Source organism: Sprattus sprattus (genome assembly GCF_963457725.1).
Source record: "Sprattus sprattus genome assembly, chromosome: 4".
NCBI classification, from domain to species: Eukaryota; Metazoa; Chordata; class Actinopteri; order Clupeiformes; family Clupeidae; genus Sprattus; species Sprattus sprattus.
The window spans coordinates 32,544,078-32,567,874 of NC_137923.1; the positions used below are offsets into that span (position 1 = coordinate 32,544,078).

Below are 23,797 nucleotides of genomic sequence, written 5' to 3' on the forward strand. Positions count from 1 at the left end.
GTCTTCCACAAGCAGAGGGAGCTACTGATTTCTCCTCGCGCCTCCTTTCGCCACCGGGGAGCCGTCTTTGCGCACACATCCTTGTTTTTGCGTTTCAATCACTGAAGGAAAAATAACAAGTAACCTTTGCTCAGTTCAACGTTAAATTCCTGAAAGACGAGCTTCAGCTCCAGTCTGATCATAGAACATAGACTGTCAAGGGTTTAACCCAGAGAATAAAAACAAAAGTGCCTGGCTGTTTTGAAACCGAAGGCTTCGTGTATTGCCGCAGCTGTGCGACTGTGTGTGCAGTTGGTAAAGCGTTGGTAAAGCGAGAGTAGCCTGTCCGTGATGGACTGGAGCGCGTTTCATCGCCACGGCATTACAGATCAGGTATTCGGTTTGTAGGAAGAGCGATGGAATGGTGGTGCAAGTTAATGCGTTCAGTGTCCACGGCCTGAAGAGAAACAACACAATGGAGATTCATCCCATGTAAGTCTCTCTCTCTCGTTCTCTCTCTCTCACACTCACTCACTCTCTCTCACTCACACTCCGACACCTATGTTGCTTTCCGCGAAGATTTCTCATTGTTTTGGTGTTTAAATGTACGGGATGTTATGAATTGACATTACTGTGACACTTATGCGGTGCTAGTGTACGTGGGTGTGGGTGAGATGCAGTGTGTGGGTGGAGGTAGGGAATTGAGTACCCATGATGGCCACATCTTACAAATCATGGTCATACAGTCTCACTGACAACCCTCGGAAATGCTCTCCCGAATGTGGGCGCTCTGACTGAACGTTATAGCAATTACCGGTCCTGTCGTACGCACTAAGCTGTGGACCTGACCAGCCCCGTTAATACAAAGCCAGTCTTATATTATGTTAGTTGTTGTTAGGTAGAACAAGAACAATACATTTCTAAACCACTGCAACTTTATTTGGAAGGCAAGGCTCATCATGGTAAATAAAGGCACAAGCAGCCATGGAGGTATCAGATTTAAAATGTCTTAGGCAACCCAATAGTACAAACAAAGACATACACATCTAACATCCATAGCTTCTGTGTACACATAACTCAACCACATGGGGGTAATGAACAGAATTGCTATGGGGACACCAGTGGTCAAATGTATGTATGAATCAAAAGGTTCTTGTCAAAAACTAGTCTTCACATCTTTCTCATCAATGCCAAATATAAACAAGATATACACATTACATTTCCAAGCAAACTTGTGGGGATGCTTTGACCGTTTTAAAAATACACAACTGATACACTTTCATTCAGCAATGCCACTAGATTCTGAGTTTCTCAAATGATTCGTGTATGTTCCTCAGATGCACTAAGTTATGTGCACACAAACCCCAGGAGCTGAAGGATGACATCTCAGAGAAACAGTGCCCCATCACCATAAACCCACGCCACATGAAGAAAGCCTTTCGTGTCATGAATGAACTTCGCAGGTACAACACAACCACCCGCTCCAACACACACACACACACACACACACACACACACACACAAAGAAGCAAAAACACATGCACATAAAAAGTTTGGAATCACCCAGAAAATTAAATGTTTTTTTTGTTTTTTATTATAATTTCCATGTTTCTTATTCACTCTGGAAGCTTGATCAGAAATGAATCAATATGTAGAGAGTGATCTTTTCTTTGCATATAACTTTTCTAGTAATCCAACATTCATCAAATTATTCCTCCTGTTTTTACTGTTACACTTTGCAGACATTCTACTTTCTATCTGTAAATTTGATGATATTCAGACTTTCAGGCTGGAAAATGTGTTGGACCTGAGGGTTAAAATCAGATGAATGTGCTTGCTAGTCCTTCAACAACTGTAATCTGGATTCCTTCTTCTTCCCCAAGTTAATTTTTGCATAAAGTAGAAGCGTGCTTCAGATTATTGCACAATACTGAAATCGGCACTAATTAAGCAATTAACACAGGTTAAGATGTAGATTATAGTGGAATTAGCACTAATCAAGAAATGAAAGCAGGTTAAGATGTGGAATATAGTGGTAACGATTTATTCCTTATTCTTTGTATTCTACTTAAATCTCCTCCTTACTAGAGCCAAAGGAGCTCCATTCAATTTAATTTGCTCCATCGTGCATCAAACAGTCCTCTAGTATCTCATCAGCTGGTCCATGCCACTCATTGTTCTACTTCAAAACAAATATATAAATGCGTTTTCGGGTGCGAGTAAAAGAATGTAAACTATTGGTAGAATGAAAACCGCACTCTCAAGCTTTTCTCTTTTAACAATAAGACCAGTTTATTTTATTACAGACGCGTTTCGGCCTTACGCCATCGTCAGTGTGTAGTGTGGACAACAGAATGGATGCTTTTTATCAGCATAGGTCAAGGGTTACAAGTGACACATGAGACACATGACAACAACAGGTGACAACTCCAGGTGACCTGCACATACGGGTACACAGATTCAAAGCATGTTCGCACACGTAATAAACGGGAAACACATATTCAACACATATTAAACAGTAGCCAAACTTAGCAGCCTGAATCAAATAAAGCACACATACTAATAATGATAGAAATAATAATAATAATAATGCAGTCAAGCAGGCTCAATGAAAATCCCCCCCCCAAAAAAAAAAAAAAAAAAAAAAAAAGATTTGGGCGGTAATGCAACCGCAGCCACACTCTTATAGCATCGGAATGCATCAATACGCATTATGCTCCACCCTACCCCTACAACCCAGTGAATATGTACACATATTTTTACAAAGAGGGATCATAAAAAGCAGCTCAAAACTAGCTCTTCATTCAGACCATCGGGGTGTACAGTTTGAAGCGTGAATACTACTGTTTAATATGTGTTGAATATGTGTTTCCCGTTTATTACGTGTGCGAACATGCTTTGAATCTGTGTACCCGTATGTGCAGGTCACCTGGAGTTGACACCTGTTGTTGTCATGTGTCTCATGTGTCACTTGTAACCCTTGACCTATGCTGATAAAAAGCATCCATTCTGTTGTCCACACTACACACTGATGATGGCGTAAGGCCGAAACGCGTCTGTAATAAAATAAACTGGTCTTATTGTTAAAAGAGAAAAGCTTGAGAGTGCGGTTTTCATTCACTCATTGTTCTGTGCCTTCATCCAAGTACCCCAAATTCTGTCCATAACTTTCAGCCTTCCACAATTCAGTGTCTGTGTCCATCTGCCAGTTTTATCATATGTTGTTATTTCCCAGTTTAGACCAAAGGATTTACATGTTTCGATGAACAGAGCAGTGGGTCTTAGGTATGCTTACACAATCATAAAGGTGAATTCTTAAAAGATGGTTAAGGATAAGTGAAGAGAGTTCAACAATAGGACTGTAATCGTTCCTGAAAATGGCATAGAGTTCAAAATTAGTTATTCATCCTAAATCAGTCATTTTTAGGAATATTATATGATATTATTAATTTGTTACATTAGCAATATCTTGGGTATACATTTAAATCAATTTACCACCATGATGTTAAAATGTACGTCAAACACATGATATTTGACACTTTTTACATGACTGGAAACATTAAGATAAGTGTGCTTTCTTGGTGTCCTCCTGAAACCTGTGGAGTTGATATTTGATATTTATGTCTTTCTGACAGTTCTGAATCTCTTCTCTCTCTCTCTCTCTCTCCCCCCCCCCCCCCCTCTCAGTCAGAACCTCCTGTGTGATGTGGTGATCGTGGCTGAGGATGTGGAGATCTCCGCTCACAGGGTGGTGCTGGCTGCTGGGAGTCCATACTTCCATGCCATGTTCACAGGTTGGACCCCTCTCTCATCTATACAGGCTGGCCCTGTGCCCTACATTATGACACAGATCATGGTTCTCCAGCAGCGAGTGAGTGGGTGTGTGTCCTAGGCTTGTGTTTCTGTTTGTTTGTTTCAGGGGAAATGAGTGAGAGTAAACAGAAGCGAGTGCGCATTAAGGAGATGGATGGCTGGACCTTGGGCATGCTCATAGACTACGTTTACACCGCTGAGATTCAGGTCACCGAGGAGAATGTGCAGGTGCACAATCATACACACTCCAGACACACACACACACACACACACACACACACACACACTTTTTAAAGTAGTGTTGGGTCAAGTCTGTTCAGTAGGTATTCGTACTCTCCAGGTGTTGTTGCCAGCTGCTGGGCTGCTGCAGTTGTCCGATGTGAAGAAGGCGTGCTGTGAGTTCTTGAGCTCTCAGCTCCACCCGACCAACTGCTTGGGCATCAGGGCCTTTGCTGACCTACATGCCTGCACCGATCTGCTCACACAGGCCAACACATATGCTGGTTAGTGTTTGTGTGTGTGTGTTTGTGTGTGTGTGTGTGTGTGTGTGTGTGTGTGTGTGTGTGTGTGTGTGTGTGGGGAGGGGGGGGGGAGTGGTGTGGGTGTGTGGGAGTGTGTGTGTGAGGGTGAGTGGGAGTGGGTGTGGGTGTTTGTGTGTGTGTGTGTGTGTGTGGGTGTGTGTGGAAGTGAGTGTGTGGGTGAGTGTGTGGGTGTGGGTGTGTTGCACATAATGGGAGAGGGAAAGAAAAAGGGAATTTAAGAGGGAGAGGCAATAAGATGGAAAGTAGAATAAATGCAATTCTGTGTGTATGAGCAGAGTTGAGTATGTTTATATCCCAAAATGTTTTGCGAGTGACGGAGTGTAGGTGAGAAACTCTGTGTGTAGCAGTTAAGGTCTGAATGTGATTAGTTAATCGGCCGAGAGTAAGTTTTTTCTCTTCTTTGCTTACTTTAGTAGAGGCAGCTATCCCTTAATAGTTTCCATGGCAACAACCAATTATTTCATAAATTCTTTTCCCATTAATGTGTGTTCTTGTTGAAAGAAAGAAAACAGAAACAAACTTATCAGGCTAGCAATGTTTTCAGCATTTGAGTGTTCCATTCCCCACTACCTCTTCACTCAAACCCAGCCATCCCAAGGACTGCCATCTCAAATCTCTCTTCCCCCTTCTCTCCCTTCTCTCCATTTACCCTCCCCTGCCTACAGAACAGCATTTCTCTGAGGTAGTTCACTGTGAGGAGTTTCTCAATCTGGGGATGGATCAGGTGTGCAGTCTCATTGCCAGTGACAAACTCACTATTCCCTCTGAGGAGAAGGTATCAACACTCACCATCCAAACAAATACACACCTCCCACTTAATCTCGCTTGCTATGGCAGGCTTATGCCCTGATGTTGGGTATCTGGGCTTCACTTAGATCTCTATCAAGCTAGTCAGTCCACTTTTGGGTCTTGGAATGTGTCTGTGTCTTTCTTTGTGTTTGTGTCCTAGTTCTCATACAAAGGCTCTGCAGTGACACACACATACACAGCAGCTCTTAATGTTCCATGTCCATATGAGAGCATATGCGTGTTCTGGAGCACATGTATGTGTTTGCTGCTCTTGACCTTTAATAATCCAGACCAGGAAACTGTTGTAACAGTAACGCAGTAAATGTAATTGTTGTCAAGGCAACAGCCAGGTGACTATACGCTGTGAAGGACTTGGAAAAGTGTTGCTATGACAACCGGCAGGCCTTTTCCTTAGGTAGTGTTGAGAATTGTCCTTGTAACACGACTTTGTGTGTGTGTTCTTTTGTTTGTATGTCTGTTTTTTTGTTTTGTTTTTGTTTGTGTTTTCTGTACACATCCTATTATTCGATTCAATTGGATCTTAATTTTACAATTTTGAAAACTCTGATTTATTAAATCTCGATTCATATACTAAGTGATCTCTCATTCTCTCTTTATACGTGTGTGTGTGTGTGTGTGTGTGTGTGTGTGTGTGTGTGTGTGTGTGTGTGTGTGTGTGTATGTGTGTGTATTTCTGGGTGTTTGTAGGTGTTTGAGGCAGTCATAGCTTGGGTTACTCATGATAAGGACGTTCGGCAAGAACACATGGCTCATCTGATGGAACATGTTCGGCTGCCTCTGCTCTCTAAAGAGTACCTGGTGCAGGTTAGTGTGGGGCCTAAATCAGACAGTTCTTTTCTAAGATACATATAGTAACGCGACCTATTATCCCGCGGGCCACCAAAAAATCCGCTTAACAAATATGTTTTTATCAATATAAATATGGTTTAATGAATCAACCTTACATATTTCAGAAGTGACAGGTGTGTAGAACATGCACGAAGTCTTGTTTGACTCTCAGCAGGAACATTTCTTAACGTATTTTCCGATTTGTTTTGAACAGTCGCGAAATGGCAACATAGTTGGCGACGACCTATTATCCCGCATTGATGTAAAATGCCGTTGGGAATCAAGCTCAACAAGAAAAAGAATTTACACCGAACGTCGCGAAATCAAAATTCTACTATTTGTATCAGGCTGGTTTGTACACGCAGTATTACAACACTTTCTTATACACTTCAATACGCTGTATATGTGGCATTTTTGCTACAAAGCTAATTGAAATACCCTTTTTGGGCAGGGACTTAAGTTTTCCGAAATCTGCGATCCTGGATGACACCGAAATCAATATTAAGTAACTTGTACCAGTGCTTGCGGGATAATAGGTCGTGCGGGATAATAGGTCGGGCTACGATAATGTGTTCATCTTCTATCCGTGGTATTAATGTTAATTTCCTTTCATTTGCTAAATGGAAGGCAGTATAATGGTAACGAAAAACATTACGTATAAAAATCTGCCAAAATGTATTTAATAAGGGAGAAAGCTTCCTCAATATTAATATCTCAGACATGAGAAATGTATATGAAAAGAATAAGACGGGTTGCAACTATTACTGCAACTTTGCAACTTTCTGAAGATGATGCTATGGCCTTGTGAAGATGGCCCTCCTATCAGTGCACTCAAATTATACCACCTTTATTCATGTAAAGTTTCAAAGAGGAACTCCCAATGTGTCTGTATATGTTTGGAGAAACAAGCTGCGGTTGAAAATGCGAGCAGCCAGATGCATCCGAAAAAAGCCTTTTTTAAAGGCAAAATCCAAGCAGTTTTCATGAAACATCTAGGTCTGTGTCTTTCACATGCTGCATCCTGTTTTTGTAATTGTCCCCCTTTATGCATTTCTGTCTATGGGTTGGATTGCAGAGAGTGGAGGAGGAGAGCCTTGTGAAGAACAGCAGCGCATGTAAAGACTACCTGATTGAGGCCATGAAGTATCACCTGCTGCCAGCAGACCAGAGGTCCATGATGAAGACCATCAGAACCCGCATGAGGACTCCTGTCAGCTTCCCCAAGGCATGTCTGGGGCCGGTGGTGTGTGTGCGGGACCCCTTGGCCAGTATGTTGTGTTCTCCGTATATTAATATATCTGTGTGTTTGTTTGTTTGTTTGTGTGTGTGTGTTGGGTTTTTCATAGGTGATGGTCGTGGTGGGAGGCCAGGCTCCTAAAGCCATCCGCAGTGTGGAATGTTATGACTTTGAAGAGGACCGCTGGTACCAGGTGGCTGAGCTTCCATCCAGAAGATGTAGAGCAGGTGAACAACTCATGGACTCATGTACACACACACACACACACACACACACACACACACACAAATAGGAAAGTTATTAGGTCAATGAGAATGTATAGTTTCAATTCCATCCCTTACTAAACCAAAATGATGTCTTTCTTTTTCCCTGCCATTGGGCTGTTTGTGTGCCTGCGTGTGTATGTGCGTGTGTGTGCGTGTGTTTGCGTGCCTGCATGTGTGTAGGGGTGGTATATATGGGGGGTATGGTGTATGCAGTGGGGGGCTTTAATGGCTCTCTGCGGGTGCGCACTGTGGACTCGTATGACCCAGTGAAGGATGAGTGGTGCTGTGTCAGCAGCATGCAGGACCGGCGCTCAACACTGGGGGCAGCAGTACTCAACGGGCTACTGTATGCTGTTGGGGGTTTCGATGGAAGCTCAGGTACACACAACACAAAAAATACATATACACCTAAACACACACACACACACAATAACACTAATACATAACATTCATAGCCATATGCTGACAAGGCATTAGGCCTAAATTACCTACCCATCTTACACATTTAACATTCAAAGCATTTACAATTGGAAAAGACAGTGTTGAGAAGCGATGATAATGATGGTTTATGCTGGTGCCTTCTTCAGGTCTGGCTACGATTGAGGCCTATAACGCTAAAGCCAATGAGTGGTTCCACATCCAGCCCATGAACACACGCAGGAGCAGTGTTGGTGTGGGAGTGGTCGGAGGTATGAATGTATACACACGCACACACATAAGCACATACATATGCACACACACGCACATACATATACTGTACATGTTGCTGTACATTTGATCCATGTATACCAGTTCTGAGGCATGAACTGTTCTGTTGTCTGGTTCAGGGATAGATTTAATTCTGTGGTGATGTTTAGACCAGCACTATCCATTGGGCCGCGAAAATGTTTCAGATTTTTTTTTTCCCCATTGGTGGGCCGCGGAGCGAGTAACTGATTTTAAATTGAGAACAATATTATTTAAGAACGTCAAAGTTAACGCGTACATCTATGATATTATTGTGACCAAGATTAATGTGATACAAATATTTTAATGCAGTTAACGCAACTTTGTTTACTTCCGGTGTGCGTTGACCACTGACACGAAAACAGCGCGTGCCTACAGTCAGTTAGGCAGGAGTGACCGAGAGGGTAGTGAAAGATGGAGAGCTGAGGGATTGTTTGGCGGAAAGTTTCTGTTTAAGAGACAAAATGATAGGCTGACGATGTCATACTCATGATTCTAGTCAGAATATGAGTCTGATGCTGAGCCATTGGGCTGTGATTATGGGGCGTGTTTCAACGAACCAGGAAAAAAAATGCCTCTTCGCTCAATTGGATACCTACAACTAATCAGAGCAACATAGTATGACATTTACATTTACATTTACATTTATTCATTTAGCAGACGCTTTTATCCAAAGCGACTTACAAGGATGTACATGTATACACATTTTTTACATTTACACTGATGGCACATTGTACTTCAGGGGCAATTAGGGGTTCAGTGTCTTGCCCAAGGACACTTCGACAGGGAATCGAACTAGCCACCTTCTGATTACTAAACGACTTTTCTACCTCCTGTACCACTGTCGCCCCTATGACCATCTGATACATTCAAACTTTTACCGGATCCCGTAAGAAGGACGGCAAAAACATATTTTCGATCGACAAATGCCTTGATCGCGTTTCTCTGTTCCTCTTTCAAAATGAATGCGCTGTCAATATCTGTGAGATATGCCTGCTCACGTACTTATTAGCAGCAAGGCTATAGCTAGCTACTATTTGTTTCAATGGATTTTTTGTCTAAGCGTTAGCAATAACCTATCAATAATGGTCTAGAGCGCTTCAGTTAAGACCTACAATCCTCGGCAACATTCGTGTTGCACATACACAACTAACCGAGTCAATGTAGACATAAAAAAGTCGTGTAGATAGCTTAAATCATATAAAATATGTCCCACTAAGCTCCCGAGACGGCGCCATCTTTGTTCGATGTATAATCTATCTATCTAATCAACTCAAGCGTTGGTTGGTCATCTGTCCATCAACGGATAAAGCCCGCCCTTACAATTTGATTGGTCAGATCGCTTTTCCGAAAACTTGAATCTCTCCCAACTAGCTCAAAGCCAGACTGAATCTCCCAGACCAAAAATGTTGTGGGCGGAGTTCAGGCTGGTATCCAGGCTAACAAAATGACGGAACAATCGACAAATCTAAAGTTGTGTGTAGCATTTGTCAAGCTGAATTTAGCTGTCACAGAAGCAACTCGTCTTTAAGTTATCACCTTAATGCAAAGCACCCGACAGAAAGCAGCCCCAGGTTAGATGATTGCCAACCCACACTCCACGACGTTTCTAGATAAATAACTAGACCAGTCCGTGGAAAGGTTAACAACGCTGTATCAGTTTGGGTTGGTGGTGACTGTCGGCTCTTCAACATAGTTGAAGACGGTGGGCTGACTGAGGTGTTCCCGAATTGCTTCAGGGGATAATTGTTACGATTTACCACCGAGTGGCAGCATTGTGTTTCGCATATATTCCTTGCTTGACGGCGGGAGAGCACGAAAAAAATACCATTAAACAACAGTGTCTAAAATACACGCTGTCTGAAGTGATATCTCGTAAATGTATAGGATTCGACAGACGTCAGTAAAGTTGCATTAGTGCTGTTTTTGTGCGTTATCATCGTGTTTTTTTTAGTGTAGACGTTTTTTTGACTGTGGTAGGCGTATGCTTACGTACTTACAGACAATGTTTCCCTTACCACCTTAAATGTCTGCCTCCCTGGCCAACTGTCTAGCTACTGTATCTATGCAGTATAATACATGCAAAAGTTTTGCCTTGGCAGGAATCCTGTATGCTATTGGAGGTTATGATGGAGCGACACGCCAGTGCCTAAGTACTGTAGAGGCCTACAACCCGAACACTAATGAGTGGACATACATAGCAGAGATGGGGACCCGCCGCAGTGGCGCAGGTAGCTTCTCTCTCTCTCTCTCGCTCTCTCTCTTACACACACCACTTCCACACATATTCACAAACTCTTAACTGAGACACATCTACTGTCTTTCTGTCCACGCTCAGACAAACATAGAACAACATACATGAGTTGTGTGTTTGCATGCATGAATATATGTGTGTGTGCAGGTGTGGCTGTGTTGAAGGGCTTGCTGTATGCAGTCGGTGGACATGACGGGCCACTGGTGCGTAAGAGCTGTGAGATGTACGACTCGGTCAGCAACACCTGGAAACAGGTGGCGGACATGAACATGTGCCGCAGGAATGCAGGTAAGATACACACACACACACACGCACACACACAAACACATACAAACACAACACACACAATGTTTAACAGTTGTAATATGTATGGACAGTTAAAATATTGTATCTGTTAAACTAACTTGCTATATGGCTCAATAAATGGATAAATGTGTCACTGCATACACAGACACAATCTTTACTCACCCAGCAGGTAATAGTACACGATGTCTGTTTTACATAGTTCACTGTGTGTGTTTAGGTGTGTGCGCGGTCAATAATGTGCTGTACGTGGTCGGAGGCGACGACGGCTCGTGTAATCTGGCCTCGGTGGAGTTCTACAACCCCAGCACTGATAAGTGGACCCTGCTGCCCACCTGCATGAGCACGGGACGCAGCTACGCTGGTGAGGGGGGCAGGAAGGGAGCCAACACTGCAGATTGACAACCAAGGACGGGTGGGAGGGTGGGAAGGGAATTAAGAACCTGTTGTTGCATTACAGATTAAAATACTAATCACATATCTATACCCACCCCCTCTGTGTGTGTGTGTGTGTGTGTGTGTGTGTGTGTGTGTGTGTGTGTGTGTGTGTGTGTGTGTGTTCTAGGTGTGTCGGTGATCGATAAGCCATTGTGAAGTAGCTGACGTGTGCTGCTGGTACTGTACTCACTCAGTTTGACTCAGTTTGACTGAGGCTCACTTGGAGGCTGTAACTTCTTCGGGGAGCTGCCTCAACAGAGGACTGTGCAGAGATGATTGCCCTCTCTCTCTCGCTCTCTCTCTTTCTCTCTCTTCCTCGCTTTCTCTCTCTCCCCCTCCCCTTCTGTCTTACTCTTTCCCTAATTCTCAACCTCTCCCTCTGTCCTCATGTTTTTCTTTTCATCCTGTAAATCATGTTACCTCCTCATCTCTTCCTTTCACCTTTTTCTCTCTCTTTATTTCCTATTTATTTTGACGTCCTCTCTGTTCCCCGATCTCTTTCATTTCTTTCTCTCTCTATATCTGTTCTGAGAGTGTTGATGAGGATTATTGCACATAGCAGGCGGAGCACTGAAGAAGGAGTTCTGACAGAACTCCGGTTGGTTGTTGAACATATTCCTAACTGCAGCTGAACTGTCACCTGAACACACTGAGCCTCAAGACCGTAGAGAGACCTTAGTCTGTGGGTCTTTGGTCATCTTTTTTTGTGTGTGCAGGATCGATGGACGCGAAGATCATTTTACTCAACGCTGATATGCTTTTTGCGTGTGTAATATAACGTGTATTCGAGCTGGATAACATTTGCACCAGTCAGATTCTGTATTTATCTGACACGGCCGTTGTCTGCTTTGAGCAGAGGACCACTGGACACTTGACGTGTAAATGATGTAACATTTCTGTGTTGCTGTTCTTTTTTGCCTCTGAGTAAATAACCACTAGCGAAGGGGAATGAAACGAGCCAGCACATTTCAAGAGTTCGTTTGCCAAACTGACTTTGGTAGCAGGTCTTAATGCAGAATATTAAAGCCGCTGCTCTGTTAGCTTTTTATGATTATGCCATTGTTCCCCCTCCAACCTGTGCCTGTACAGACGCTCCATTGGTGTGTTTTAAAAATGCGAATGTGTTTTGAGCATGCGGTAAACTGTGCCATACCTTCGGTTGCCCTGCATAGGAGATGCATCTGCATGGCCCTACACTGTGTGTTTGTGTACTTTCATTCCTACTTGTTTTAATGCTGCTGTAAAATCAGTGAAATTATGAATGTGATGTGAAGTATATGCCACCTCTGCTGAAAATGACCAAACCTCTATTAATGTCCTTTCTTTATTTCTTTCTTCCTTGTCTAACTATCTATTTATCTATTATTGATTTGTATTTTTAATGATATATTGTTATGATAATATAACTTGCAGTTCTATGTCTGTGTATAAAGGAATGTTTGTGTTTTGCTTTTTGAATTGTTTCATAACTTGTTTTTCTTTTTAAAATAATATAATAAATACGCTTCTGGTAAACAGATCTCATCTCTGTATGTAATTTGAATAATTGTGTGAAAACGCCGTCTTGGAATACTTTTAAAAAGCAAAAAATATTTCAATGGACTAAATTATTCAACCAAATCCATTGCAAGACTTTATAGTGCCATAGTGTCCAACTATGCCTACTGCGTTCGTGCGCTACTTAACGTAGGACTATATACGTGAGTGGTTTCCCAATATCATGGTTGAGAGACATGGAAGTTGTTACAGAACAGCGTCAGTATACAAGATCGAAGAAACCTCCCCTGCATGTGGCCCGCCCAAACCACCCCACCGTCTTTTTCTCTGCGTTACCCTCTCCTTACAAAATGTGCAGGTTATGAAAGACGAACTCATTCCTGATTGGCTGTTGCTCCAGCAACTCACCGTCTTACTATCATCACTCCATACAGTTCTCCAATCGACGCGCTTGTTCCGCTTCGTGACGTGTATCTCCTCCTACCCCATCCAATCCCTTGCCTTGAAGTTATTCGTCATTAATCGCGCTGCTTGTATTGTTTTCAGGTAGATGTAACTGTGCAGAGGTAAGTACCGGTAATGATATTTTTTTTCTCTTTAGGAACTTACTCCAGTGAATGTGGATATTAATTATAAAACAGTACTACCGGGCAGATTAGGCTTGCGCGTTGCGTGCAGAACGACGCCCGAAAACAAGGAAAAATCTCGTTATTTTCTACCATAATTTCGATTCAGAAGGTCAGTGTTTGGTATTCGTGGTGTGCATAGTCAGCCACCTTACGCAACCATCATCAAGATGTAGTCATCTTAAACTGATACTGTAATATAATATCCTAGCTATACAATACCACCTTACAATCTTGCAGACATTTTAACTTAACACAAGGGGGACATTTCAAGAATCCATTAACTGCCAATTCAATATGATCTCAATATAATCTACTGGGTTGACGTTTTGTTCATAGTCTACAATGAATTAGTTAAATTCATCGCATCGCTTAGTTGATTGACAGCTTTTTTTACACGATGAGAACCACCTCACCTTTTCATCTGTCGGTGAAAGACGCTTTCAGATCGCCCGTATGAAGAACATTACTGTTATAAACATGATTGGATCTCGAAATGATTTGTGTATTTGTGTAAATTTGTAATTTGTGGTTTGCATGTACACCTGAAAGATCAACTTTATTAACTCATGCTCAAATCACACACTCTTTCCCTATAGTTCTTGTTCCTCAGTCATGGAGGTGAATGAAACAGCAACAATCCTGTCCTCTGCACTTCTGGCGGTGGACTATGTGGACTCGGTTCTGCCAGAGAACCCGCTGCAGCAGCCACTAGAGCATGCATGGAACCATATACTGCAGAACTACACCAAGTTCCAGATTGCTACCTGGGGTTCGCTGATCGTGCATGAGTTCATCTATTTCTTCTTCTGCCTGCCTGGCTTCATCTTCCAGTTCCTCCCCTTCCTGCAGAAGTACAAGATTCAGCAGGTAAGCAGGACTGCAAATGCAGTGGACCAATCAGGCCTGTGGTCTTCTTCATAGCATTTGGTCCCTTGTGTGTCTGGACATAATACAGTCTGGACATAATACAGTATTGTATTTACGTTATGCCAAGTTACTGCATTCTAAAATTAAACTTCTATAAATACGTATATACTTAAAATATACTTCTATTATATATAAATAAATAGCTTCTGATACAATGACCATCAATAGAATTGTCACAAACTATTCAATGGCCTCTGTTACAGAACAGCTGGAACATTTCATCACCAGAAACGTTAGAATCCAGGAAACACATTTTTGTTACCTTTGTTGCACTGATTATCACACACTTGCATTTTTCTATGGTTTCTGGACTTAAATATAAATATTAAATGGTTGGAAGATTGTATTTATTTTTAATACAGGTGCCATTAAGGAGTATATCTTTCCTGCACTGTGTTTGTTCATCTGTGAAAATGAGTTGGTCTAAGACTTAAAAAACCTGTGACATGGCGCCTGTGTGTGTGTGTGTGTGTGTGTGTGTGTGTGTGTGTGTGTGTGTGTAGGATAAGCCTGAGACATGGGAGAAACAGTGGAAGTGTTTCAAGATGCTGCTCTTCAATCACTTCTGCATCCAGCTGCCTCTGATCTGTGGAACTTACTACTTCACTGAGTTCTTCAACATCCCTTATGACTGGGACTCAATGCCTCGATGGTGAGAACAGGCGCACACGCACGCATGCACACACACACGCACGCATGTACGCAAGCACGCACGCACGCACGCACGCACGCACGCACGCACGCACGCACACACACACACACACACACACACACACACACACACACACACACACACACACACACACACACACACACACACACACACACACACACACACACACACACACACACACACACACACACACACACATCTCACATAAGCAACCCAAGGCCTATATGATGGCCATGTCAAAACAATCAGGGTCTAATCTCACTTTGGAATCCCAGCTCGGTATCATAGAAAGAGACACAAGTCTAATATTCATCAATAAAGATCTGTCCACGCCGCCAATGATAACTATAACAACAACCGTCTTGGGTGCCACACTGAGCGATGGTAAGGAAGACATCTCATTCGTATTTTAAAGCAACATTATGTAACAATTTTACCCTGAAATAACAGCTTCAAAATCTTTTTAGTGGTACACAGACTTGTAATACAGAGAATGGCGTCTGTGCCACTGCCACTGCATGCCTGGTACGTCTGTTATTGCACGATGTACCTTTAGTAGACAGGGTGCGACACCTCTCGGGAGAACTACGTAATGCTTTATGGCACCAGCTCACACAACAACTAGACCTTTCTGTTAGCTATAAGAAGAAGCTAGCGCAGTAGTCTCTGTATGGACATCATGGCAGCGGTGAAGAAGAAGTAAGACTTTGTTGGTGGAAGCGAGGAAAAGTGAAAGAGAGAGTAACCAAGCAAGAGAGCGAACAGCTTTTACTCGTTGGCCAGGGGTAAAAGAGAAAAAAAGGATGCAAGTCAGATGCAGAACTGGGCTTCTTTCTGTTGGACTAGTCAGTAATAACTTATTAGCTGTCATGCTATGCTAGTGTTGCACTTGCTTTGGCTGTGTAAGGAAAGTTGACTCGCTAGTTTTTCATCATCCCTGCAAAAGTTATTTATGAAAGAATGCAACGTAGACTGTAACCTTATCAGTGTCATCCATGTGTCACTGAGATTTGTAGTTTTTCTAGATGCCCAAAGTCATCAACCTCAGTCCTGTCTCAGGCTAGCATCCAAATGAATGTATCTCTTGCCAAAACGCTTGATCAGTCTTTATCAATCTCTCACCAAATAATCCTTGCTCAGCTGCTGTCCAATGTATATTATGTACAATGTGTGCCTTTATCATGTCGCCAACAACATTTTTTGATAGTTATTGTCGGCTGTGTGAACGGGCCTTTATGCTTCATTTATAGCTATTTTGATATGGGCTTACTGTATTTGCTAGCAAGCTTCTATCCACACCAACTGTGCTGTTGTTGGTGTTTACAAGGTGTTTGAATGCATTTTAGTCCTTACTGCTGCTCTGAATAAACAGGGTTAAAGTGATTGTTGAGCTCACTCCTCAAACTGGTAACAATTTTGTCTTTTCAAACTCAGGCCGCTCCTGCTAGCCCAGTGTTTTGGCTGTGCTGTGATTGAAGACACCTGGCATTACTTCCTCCACCGAGCTTTGCATCATCGCAGTATCTACAAATTCATCCATAAAGTCCACCATGAGTTCACTGTGAGTTACACACACACACACACACCTACACACACACACACACACACACACACACACACACACACACACACACACACACACACACACACACACACACACACACACACACACACACACAAACCAGATTCACACACATACAGAGAGAGAGAGTAAAGATACTGTCCTAAAAAGAGAGTAGAAATTGGCAAAGTATATCCTCACTGTCGTAGCGCGCGTGTGTGTGTGTGTCACCTGAGGGACACTAGTGTAACCTAAATGTAAACTTTTTTCGTGTGTGTGTGTGTGTGTCTGTATGTTCAGTCTCCTTTCGGGATGCAGGCTGAATATGCCCACCCTGCGGAGACTCTGATTCTGGGCTCTGGGTTCTTCATTGGTATTATGGTGTTCTGCAACCATGTGGTGCTGCTCTGGGCCTGGGTCACCTTCAGACTGCTGGAGACCATTGATGTACACAGGTAAATACCATTTCTCTCTCATTCTTTCCCTCTCTCTCTCTCTCTCTGTTGGAGACCATTGATGTATACAGGTTAATACCATTCGCTCTCATTCTCTCCTCTTCTCATTCTCTTCTGCCCGATCCACATTCTATCGCATTCTTTAGGCTTATAAAGGCCTGGGAGAATTTGAAAAAAGAAACTGCAATACTGCCATCTGGAGATTTAAATAGTTGCAATGTTGTACATTTTTTTCAGCTCTGGTGTGAGAGGTTATATCTATATCTTTTTTCTTGAAAATGGTCCATGTCTCAAAGACCTAAGCTTACCTTAATTACCTTAATTTGTAATTTTGTGTCGCACGTTTTACTGAGTTTTCTGTACCAGCACCAAAACTGAGTTTTCTGTGTCCCAACCAATTATGTGTTATTGTTAAACAGTGGGCAGTTGTTACATTGGTTAGGTTGCTGGCTATGAGTACTCGCATGTGACAGTGAGAGGATTGGCCGCTGTGGGGAGACCCCGACCAATAGCACAAGGAATTTAACATATTTTCTTGTGTAAACTACAACAAATGTATTCCTGTACATGATTATGACTAAATTAACATTGCACAAAATTATAGAAACATATATTTCCATTTCTCAAAGGTTCTTGAACTTTGTATTCACATTTTTGCATGAGATGTTATATTGTCAGAAGCTCATGCCATGACGTTTTGATTCAGAATATCTTTCAGTCAATCAGTCACTATGGTACATTTCTAAGATCAGGATTAAAATCCTCAAAACTGTTTGTTAAACGTTCACATCATCTAGTCACTTGTGCACAGCAATTTATCATAATGTTGAACATTTTGTGTACACTTTTGAACATTTGTGCAAAAGGGTATGTAAAATTATCTCACCCCCAAAACTTCTAGGAATCAATCAATTGGGTATCCCAGGACATGCAAATGGGTTACCATAGTTACCATTATGTGTTTACCAATTCTTCATCAGTATCTATTTTATTTCTGAACTTCATCCAATGACAAAGTTATTTTATGAATGAAGGTGAAATGTCTATGATCATCATGATTGGATAATATTACTTAAGTTCTCAAAGAATGTATGGGACATGCAATATTATCCCATTTGTTTCTCAACCCGTAAATGAGTATGTTTGAAGATATCTCTATATCTATGCAAATGTGTGTGTGTGTGTGTGTGTGTGTTTGCTCTTTCCAGTTTCTAACCATGTTATTCCTTTGCAGCGGTTATGACATCCCTCTGAACCCTCTTCACCTGATCCCCTTCTACGCCGGGGCTCGTTTCCATGACTTCCACCACATGAACTTTGTTGGGAACTATGGGTCCACCTTCACCTGGTGGGACAAGCTCTTCAACACAGATGCCCAGTTCCACAAACATCAGCAGAAACAGAAACAGCAGTGAGGGTGTGTGAGTGGAAGTGAGTGGAAAGATGGCGGACTTGTGAGTAAATGAGTGAGTGAGTGAGTAAATGAGTGAGTGAGTGAGTGAGTGAGTGATGGAAAATTCAACTGGACAAGTGTATGGGAGTAAATAGAAGAGTCTGTGGGTGTATGACGATACTAGCAGAGAAGGTTCACAAATGCAAGTTTGTATTATTGTGAGGCTTAACTGATTCCTGGATTTGTGTGATCATAACACCACCTAACACTTTGTCATTAACCCACTCAGGCATGCTTGCAGCTGAGAAGCTTGCGCTCAGAAGCTTGCAGTGGTGTGATTTCTGAGCACTTTACATTCCAGTTATTATTTCTTTTACTTCCCCCTTGAGAAAATAAAACAAGATGGTGATTTTTAGATTGAAGTTTTTGCATTATATGATTTTTTTTTGCATTTTGAGTTTGACTCCACATATGCCTTATAATCTTTCAGGAGGTACCATATACAACCCGTTTGAAACGTGGTTGTAATCTTCAAATGTTACTGACTGAGATTATGTGGAAGGACTGGCCACATTTTCATTTAAATGTCCAATTTGTATTTTTCCTTGCGCTGGAATGAAAATAAAGACTTGATACCAATTGTATTTCAGCCTCTGTATATTTGTATCCTGGTCTTCTAAGCTGACGACTAGTCGGCGACGATCTACATCATACTTCGGTTGTTCACCATTATTCCGAATTTTGATGTCACCTTATTTGCACAGGCCATGGAAACTGTTAACGTACCTTTGCAGTCATTGTTTAACATCTAAATAAAAAAAAAACAGTAACTTACTGTACATTAAACCCACATGCAACCATGTATTTCTTTTTAGTATTCTTGATTTTACTGTATTTTCCTGATTATGATCCCGAGCTGTCTACCTCTTGCTCAGTATCCTTCCTACGTGCCTTCCCTTGCCGAAGGCAGACCACGCCCCTGCATGCAGTGTCACTCCTTGCGGGATTGCGCACTAGCAAGGATTTTAGTCAGTGGTGACGCGCTTCTGCAGTAGGCACTGGGGTCTTCTCCAGAAGCAGACAGGTAGCGTCAAACGCGGACACGCGCATTGTCATCATCTCTGATCCGCTCACACTACTGCTGCGCACGACTACTGATACGACGCACATTAGTAGTAACACGGTGGGGAAAACAAACCTTTACAGACGACGAGAAAAACCTTCATAAAAAGGCAAACACGGAGTAAACGGTGAGACGACATGAGGTTGGTCCTGTCGGTGGTGTTTTGCGGAGCTCTCGCTGGGCTGGCAGCGTTCACAGATGCAGCCCCAAGTAGCTCGGGTGGAGATGGCGGCATCTCGTTCGAGTACCATCGCTACGACGAGATGCGAAAGGCGCTTGTGTCCGTTTGGTTGCAGTGTCCTTCCATCTCGCGTATCTACACTATCGGTGAAAGCTTTGAGGGGCGCGAGCTGCTGGTCCTGGAGATGTCTGACAACCCCGGAGTTCACGAACCAGGTCGGTCAATCCACCTACACTCCTGTGAATCTCCTGGTGCGATCAACCTGCGCAAATGGTAGACTATTCATCTGGTCGGTCAAATGAAAGCCCTGCCCGAATAATTACAATGAACTCCTACTGCCTGTTTCTGTTGTTGTTTTTGTCAAAACCACAATTCAACCATTATAGCTAAGGAAGGTTTAAAGTCAGTCACGCATTTACAGCTGTCAGGTAGCAGTGACAGTGTAGGTTATCTTAAGATGATGGATTTAGGTTTTTGGTGTTCCTCTGTGCGTATTAAGGTCATACTTTAAAAAAAATGGGCGAGAAAATCTTTATCTTAAAATAATTGAGGGAGCAATATCTACAGGTAAGATTAGATGTTGAAGCGCAGGATAGAGAGTGATCTGTCAGTATGGTCGCCATTTTGCGTGGTAGAAATAACTGGCTTGCACTAAATAACTAAAATATTAATAGATCGCATCCGCTTGTGTAAACCACACATCACATCAAATTTATATTTATAAATAAAATTACGTTAAGTGACCAAAGCGAACATATGTTGTTTACACATTATAGCATGTGAGTGTTTATGTGTCAGAGATCAGTCGAGGGCCTTGATTGCTCACTCCCCCCATCCCACTCCCTAGATCCCAAGCTTGGAGGTCCTTTTTTGTTTACGGCAGAGAGAGGTAGGGACATTGTTCAGAGTTAGTGTAGTTAATTCTGTCCTCACTCAGCCCCCAGAATGAAATTATGTTGATGGGTGTTTGTTCCGTAAAGAATGCAGTTCATTGAGTGTAATAGTTTAAGATCTTTCTAGAACTTCAAACCAAAATTGCAGGCCCAGTGAAATCAAAGTTTTCCCAGTTCGGTTAGCCATCATTAATAACCAGGTGTACTAATGACCAGAGGACAAAAAGGAACTGTCCAGGGGACAAAAAAGAGGTTCATCCTCTGGCCTGAGGAGTTCCATGTTCCCAAATACAGCGCTGCAGACTGATCTATTAATTTTTTGATATCCACTTAGTTGATGTTCAGTAGTTGATTAATAGGCATTGGGTAGAGTTCCTTTCCGGTCATGTTTGTTTGTGTGTGTGTGTGTGTGTGTGTGTTAATTAGGGGATGCCGTAGAGGGGTAAGTGTAACTAAAATAGCACAGTTAGTACCCCATTTAAGAGTGTGTGTGCATTGGGAGTGAGTCACTGGTAGGATGGAGCTTTTATTGCTACCAGATGACTTTCAGCAAACGCCCCCGCCTTGTTACCAAGAGCAACCAGCTGCTCCCCAGTGGTGGCTGCACACAAAAGAAAAATAGGTAGAGATGTCCATGATGAAAGAACCAACAGAAGGATGGCTAATATTGTGACATATTAATATTGCATGTAATTTCCCAGTGGTTTGACCCATCGCAGACAATGTAGTGGAGAAATCTGAGGTGAGGCAGGAATAGTCGTTTCCGTGGAGACAGATCGGCTTATGCTGGGGGCTGTGCAGTGCACTCGTGTGGTTGGCTGAGGGTGAGGAGGACTTAAGCGTGCAGGGCCTTGTGTCTCGCACAGGCCATCTGTTCCCACTGTGTAACCACACACGCAAACAAGCACACAAACACACACACACACACACACACACACACACACACACACACACACACACACACACACACACACTCATATACGTGTGTATATATGTATATAAGCAAAGGCCTTAATTCTTTATCCACGTAAACTTGTATTGCACAGTGTTATTTTGATTTGGCCTTGCTTAACAGAGAGTTAAAATATCTCATGGTGGCAGAATGGATATGAAGTATATTCAGCTGGAGGTGAATGATTCTTATATTTTCACAGGACACGGATAGCTTGGCTTTATATGTGTGTTTTGAGTTTGGGTTTCATTGCTTGGAACCTGATACAGCCTTTTGGGAAACACTGACCTTTCACAAGCCAGAAGAGTGAGAATGTAGAAACATGCAGCCCTAGCCTGGGGTAAGAGGTGTGGAAGGTGAGCTAAGTGTGTTCTAACAAAGAATGTACTGTACATATCAACATTATATGGGTCTAAAAAAAGCTGGTTTTGCTAACTGAACAAAAAAACTGGTTTTGCTAACTTGCTAACTGGTTTTGCTAACTCTGGCGATAGTACTACACATGTGTCTAGCGTGTAAACTGAAGTCTGGCGCTAGTACCCATGTGTCTAGCGTGTAAACTGAAATGATTTTAAGGCTCATATAGTGGATGGCTCATTTTAAATATTCATCTCTGTCATTTTATCATGAAAAATATGAAAGTCATAGGATTTCCTTTCATGGAGTTAGACGTGGCAAATTCTTTCACACTTTGAAGCATCAATTTTTTTTTTAATAAATGAGAACCCTCTTGTTGGGGACCATCATTTTGCCTTTGGTATTACTTTGTATTGAGATGAAGTAGGTTTGGGCGATAAAGACAAAAATGTTGATCTCAGTATTTTCAACTTTCATCAGTATTATATCAAGTATTTGTCGTTGGAAGTTCATACACTTAATGCTATTTTATCTTTCTAGTAGCAAAAGCACCAACATTTTGCATTTCAAACGTATTTATTTCAACAAGGTAAAGAAGATAAAGAAAGATTAAGATGTCAAAACTATTTTTAATGAACATTATAAACATGAAACATAGCTTAAAGAGTTTCCCTTATTGAACAGTTACGATAAAACAATTATCATGATGAGGCCCTAAATTACTAGCTCAATTAACATCCGTTCCTCTGTATGACTGAAAGCAAAAAAACTGGTAACTAAAACCTTGATTTTTTTTTTAAATGAAAAGTCATCGATATCGCCCTCAAAGTTCTTAGTCAGGAAGACCTTTTCAGGCTTGAAGAAGGTTCTGGTGCATGTCACGCCATTTACTCATGGAAACATCATTTACCAACAATTTGGGCGACATTGTTAGGCTACTGTGTGGGGGTGTGTCACCTTCTGGTGTTTGCTCGGCAGTTTGGTTTTGTCAAGCTTTCCATAGTTTACAATGGCAAACTGGGAACAGCGCCAACATTTCCACCAGCCAAAAATATGTTCCACTTTAAATCTGGGCACTGTTCGTAATTAATCAGATTAAATTAAAACGATTTCACAGTTTACTAGTTACATAGTTAACTCATTTAGTAATTGTAAGCAAAATATTTAGGCAGTTTCCCAGTTACTGATGTGGAATTCTCTGACAGCTGAAGTTTGTATGCTTTATTTAAAAAATATCCCAGAATTGGTGGTATTGCGAAATTAGTAATATCATAGACAAATCTAATGCCAAAATACCACTCACTCCTAAGATGAACACACACACTGCTGGTCCAGGGCTGCAGTACAATTATTGAAGTTAAATGTAGGAATGAAATTACACAACATTCAATGAAACAACATTTACGTTTAATGTTGCAGTGCATTATGACTTGGATTAAGCATCTCTGTGTCTTATAGGCTGTGTCTTTTATAAAAGAAAGAACATGCAGTGCATTCAGAAGGTATTCAGACCTCTTCACTTTTTTGTATAGGGTTTTGAATGTAAGTTGATATAATAAATGTAAAAGAGTGAAAAAAGTGAGGGGGTCTGAATACTTTACTGAATCTATTGTTCTATTTCTGAGGTAGTTTGGGAGTCTTTTGTCCTGAACTATCCTGCATCATTAAAATGAAAATCCAAGCCATACTGCTTCCCCAGCTCAAGGAAAGCAAACAACAGATGTAGGACTATCTGTGATGGTAAAGCGTGTGCATGTTTGTGACCGTTTGAACTGAATGTTAAAAGTCATGCTTAATGAGGAACTTCCACAGCTACATTCATTAGGAAATGCAGCACCATCTCCGTTTTCTCTCTCTCTCTCTTTCTGTGTGTGTCTGTGAGAGAGAGATCTGTTTTTCAGTCTTATGTAAGATGATTTATTTTGGGGATTAATTTTACATTCTCTCGCTTTATCTCTCT

General features: G+C 41.9%; 3 protein-coding genes across 3 annotated transcripts in view; all 3 read left to right on the forward strand.

The window, feature by feature from the left end:
* Window positions 1–315: 315 nt before the first annotated feature.
* klhl2 (kelch-like family member 2) lies at window positions 316–11,362 on the forward strand. Its single transcript, XM_080838184.1, has 15 exons — window positions 316–471; window positions 1,317–1,442; window positions 3,667–3,773; window positions 3,899–4,020; window positions 4,133–4,295; window positions 5,000–5,109; window positions 5,832–5,948; window positions 7,048–7,197; window positions 7,319–7,436; window positions 7,656–7,853; window positions 8,063–8,164; window positions 10,304–10,432; window positions 10,603–10,743; window positions 10,979–11,122; window positions 11,324–11,362. The coding sequence occupies exons 1-15, from the start codon at window positions 401–403 to the stop codon at window positions 11,350–11,352; spliced, it is 1,827 nt and encodes a 608-aa protein (XP_080694310.1). The 5' UTR covers window positions 316–400; the 3' UTR covers window positions 11,353–11,362.
* A 2,557-nt stretch (window positions 11,363–13,919) lies between these two features.
* msmo1 (methylsterol monooxygenase 1) lies at window positions 13,920–18,353 on the forward strand (the record flags this gene model as incomplete). The annotated part of the gene is made up of 5 exons (XM_080837406.1): window positions 13,920–14,189; window positions 14,753–14,901; window positions 16,357–16,483; window positions 16,784–16,938; window positions 18,173–18,353. The coding sequence occupies exons 1-5, from the start codon at window positions 13,935–13,937 to the stop codon at window positions 18,351–18,353; spliced, it is 867 nt and encodes a 288-aa protein (XP_080693532.1). The 5' UTR covers window positions 13,920–13,934.
* A 1,238-nt stretch (window positions 18,354–19,591) lies between these two features.
* cpe (carboxypeptidase E) overlaps window positions 19,592–23,797 on the forward strand; it is a gene marked incomplete at both ends in the record, with an annotated part of 18,054 nt that continues 13,848 nt past the window's right edge. Inside the window, one exon of the mRNA XM_080836563.1 lies at window positions 19,592–19,850. Within this exon, the coding sequence (XP_080692689.1) occupies window positions 19,592–19,850 (259 nt within the window). The remainder of the gene's footprint in view (window positions 19,851–23,797) is intronic.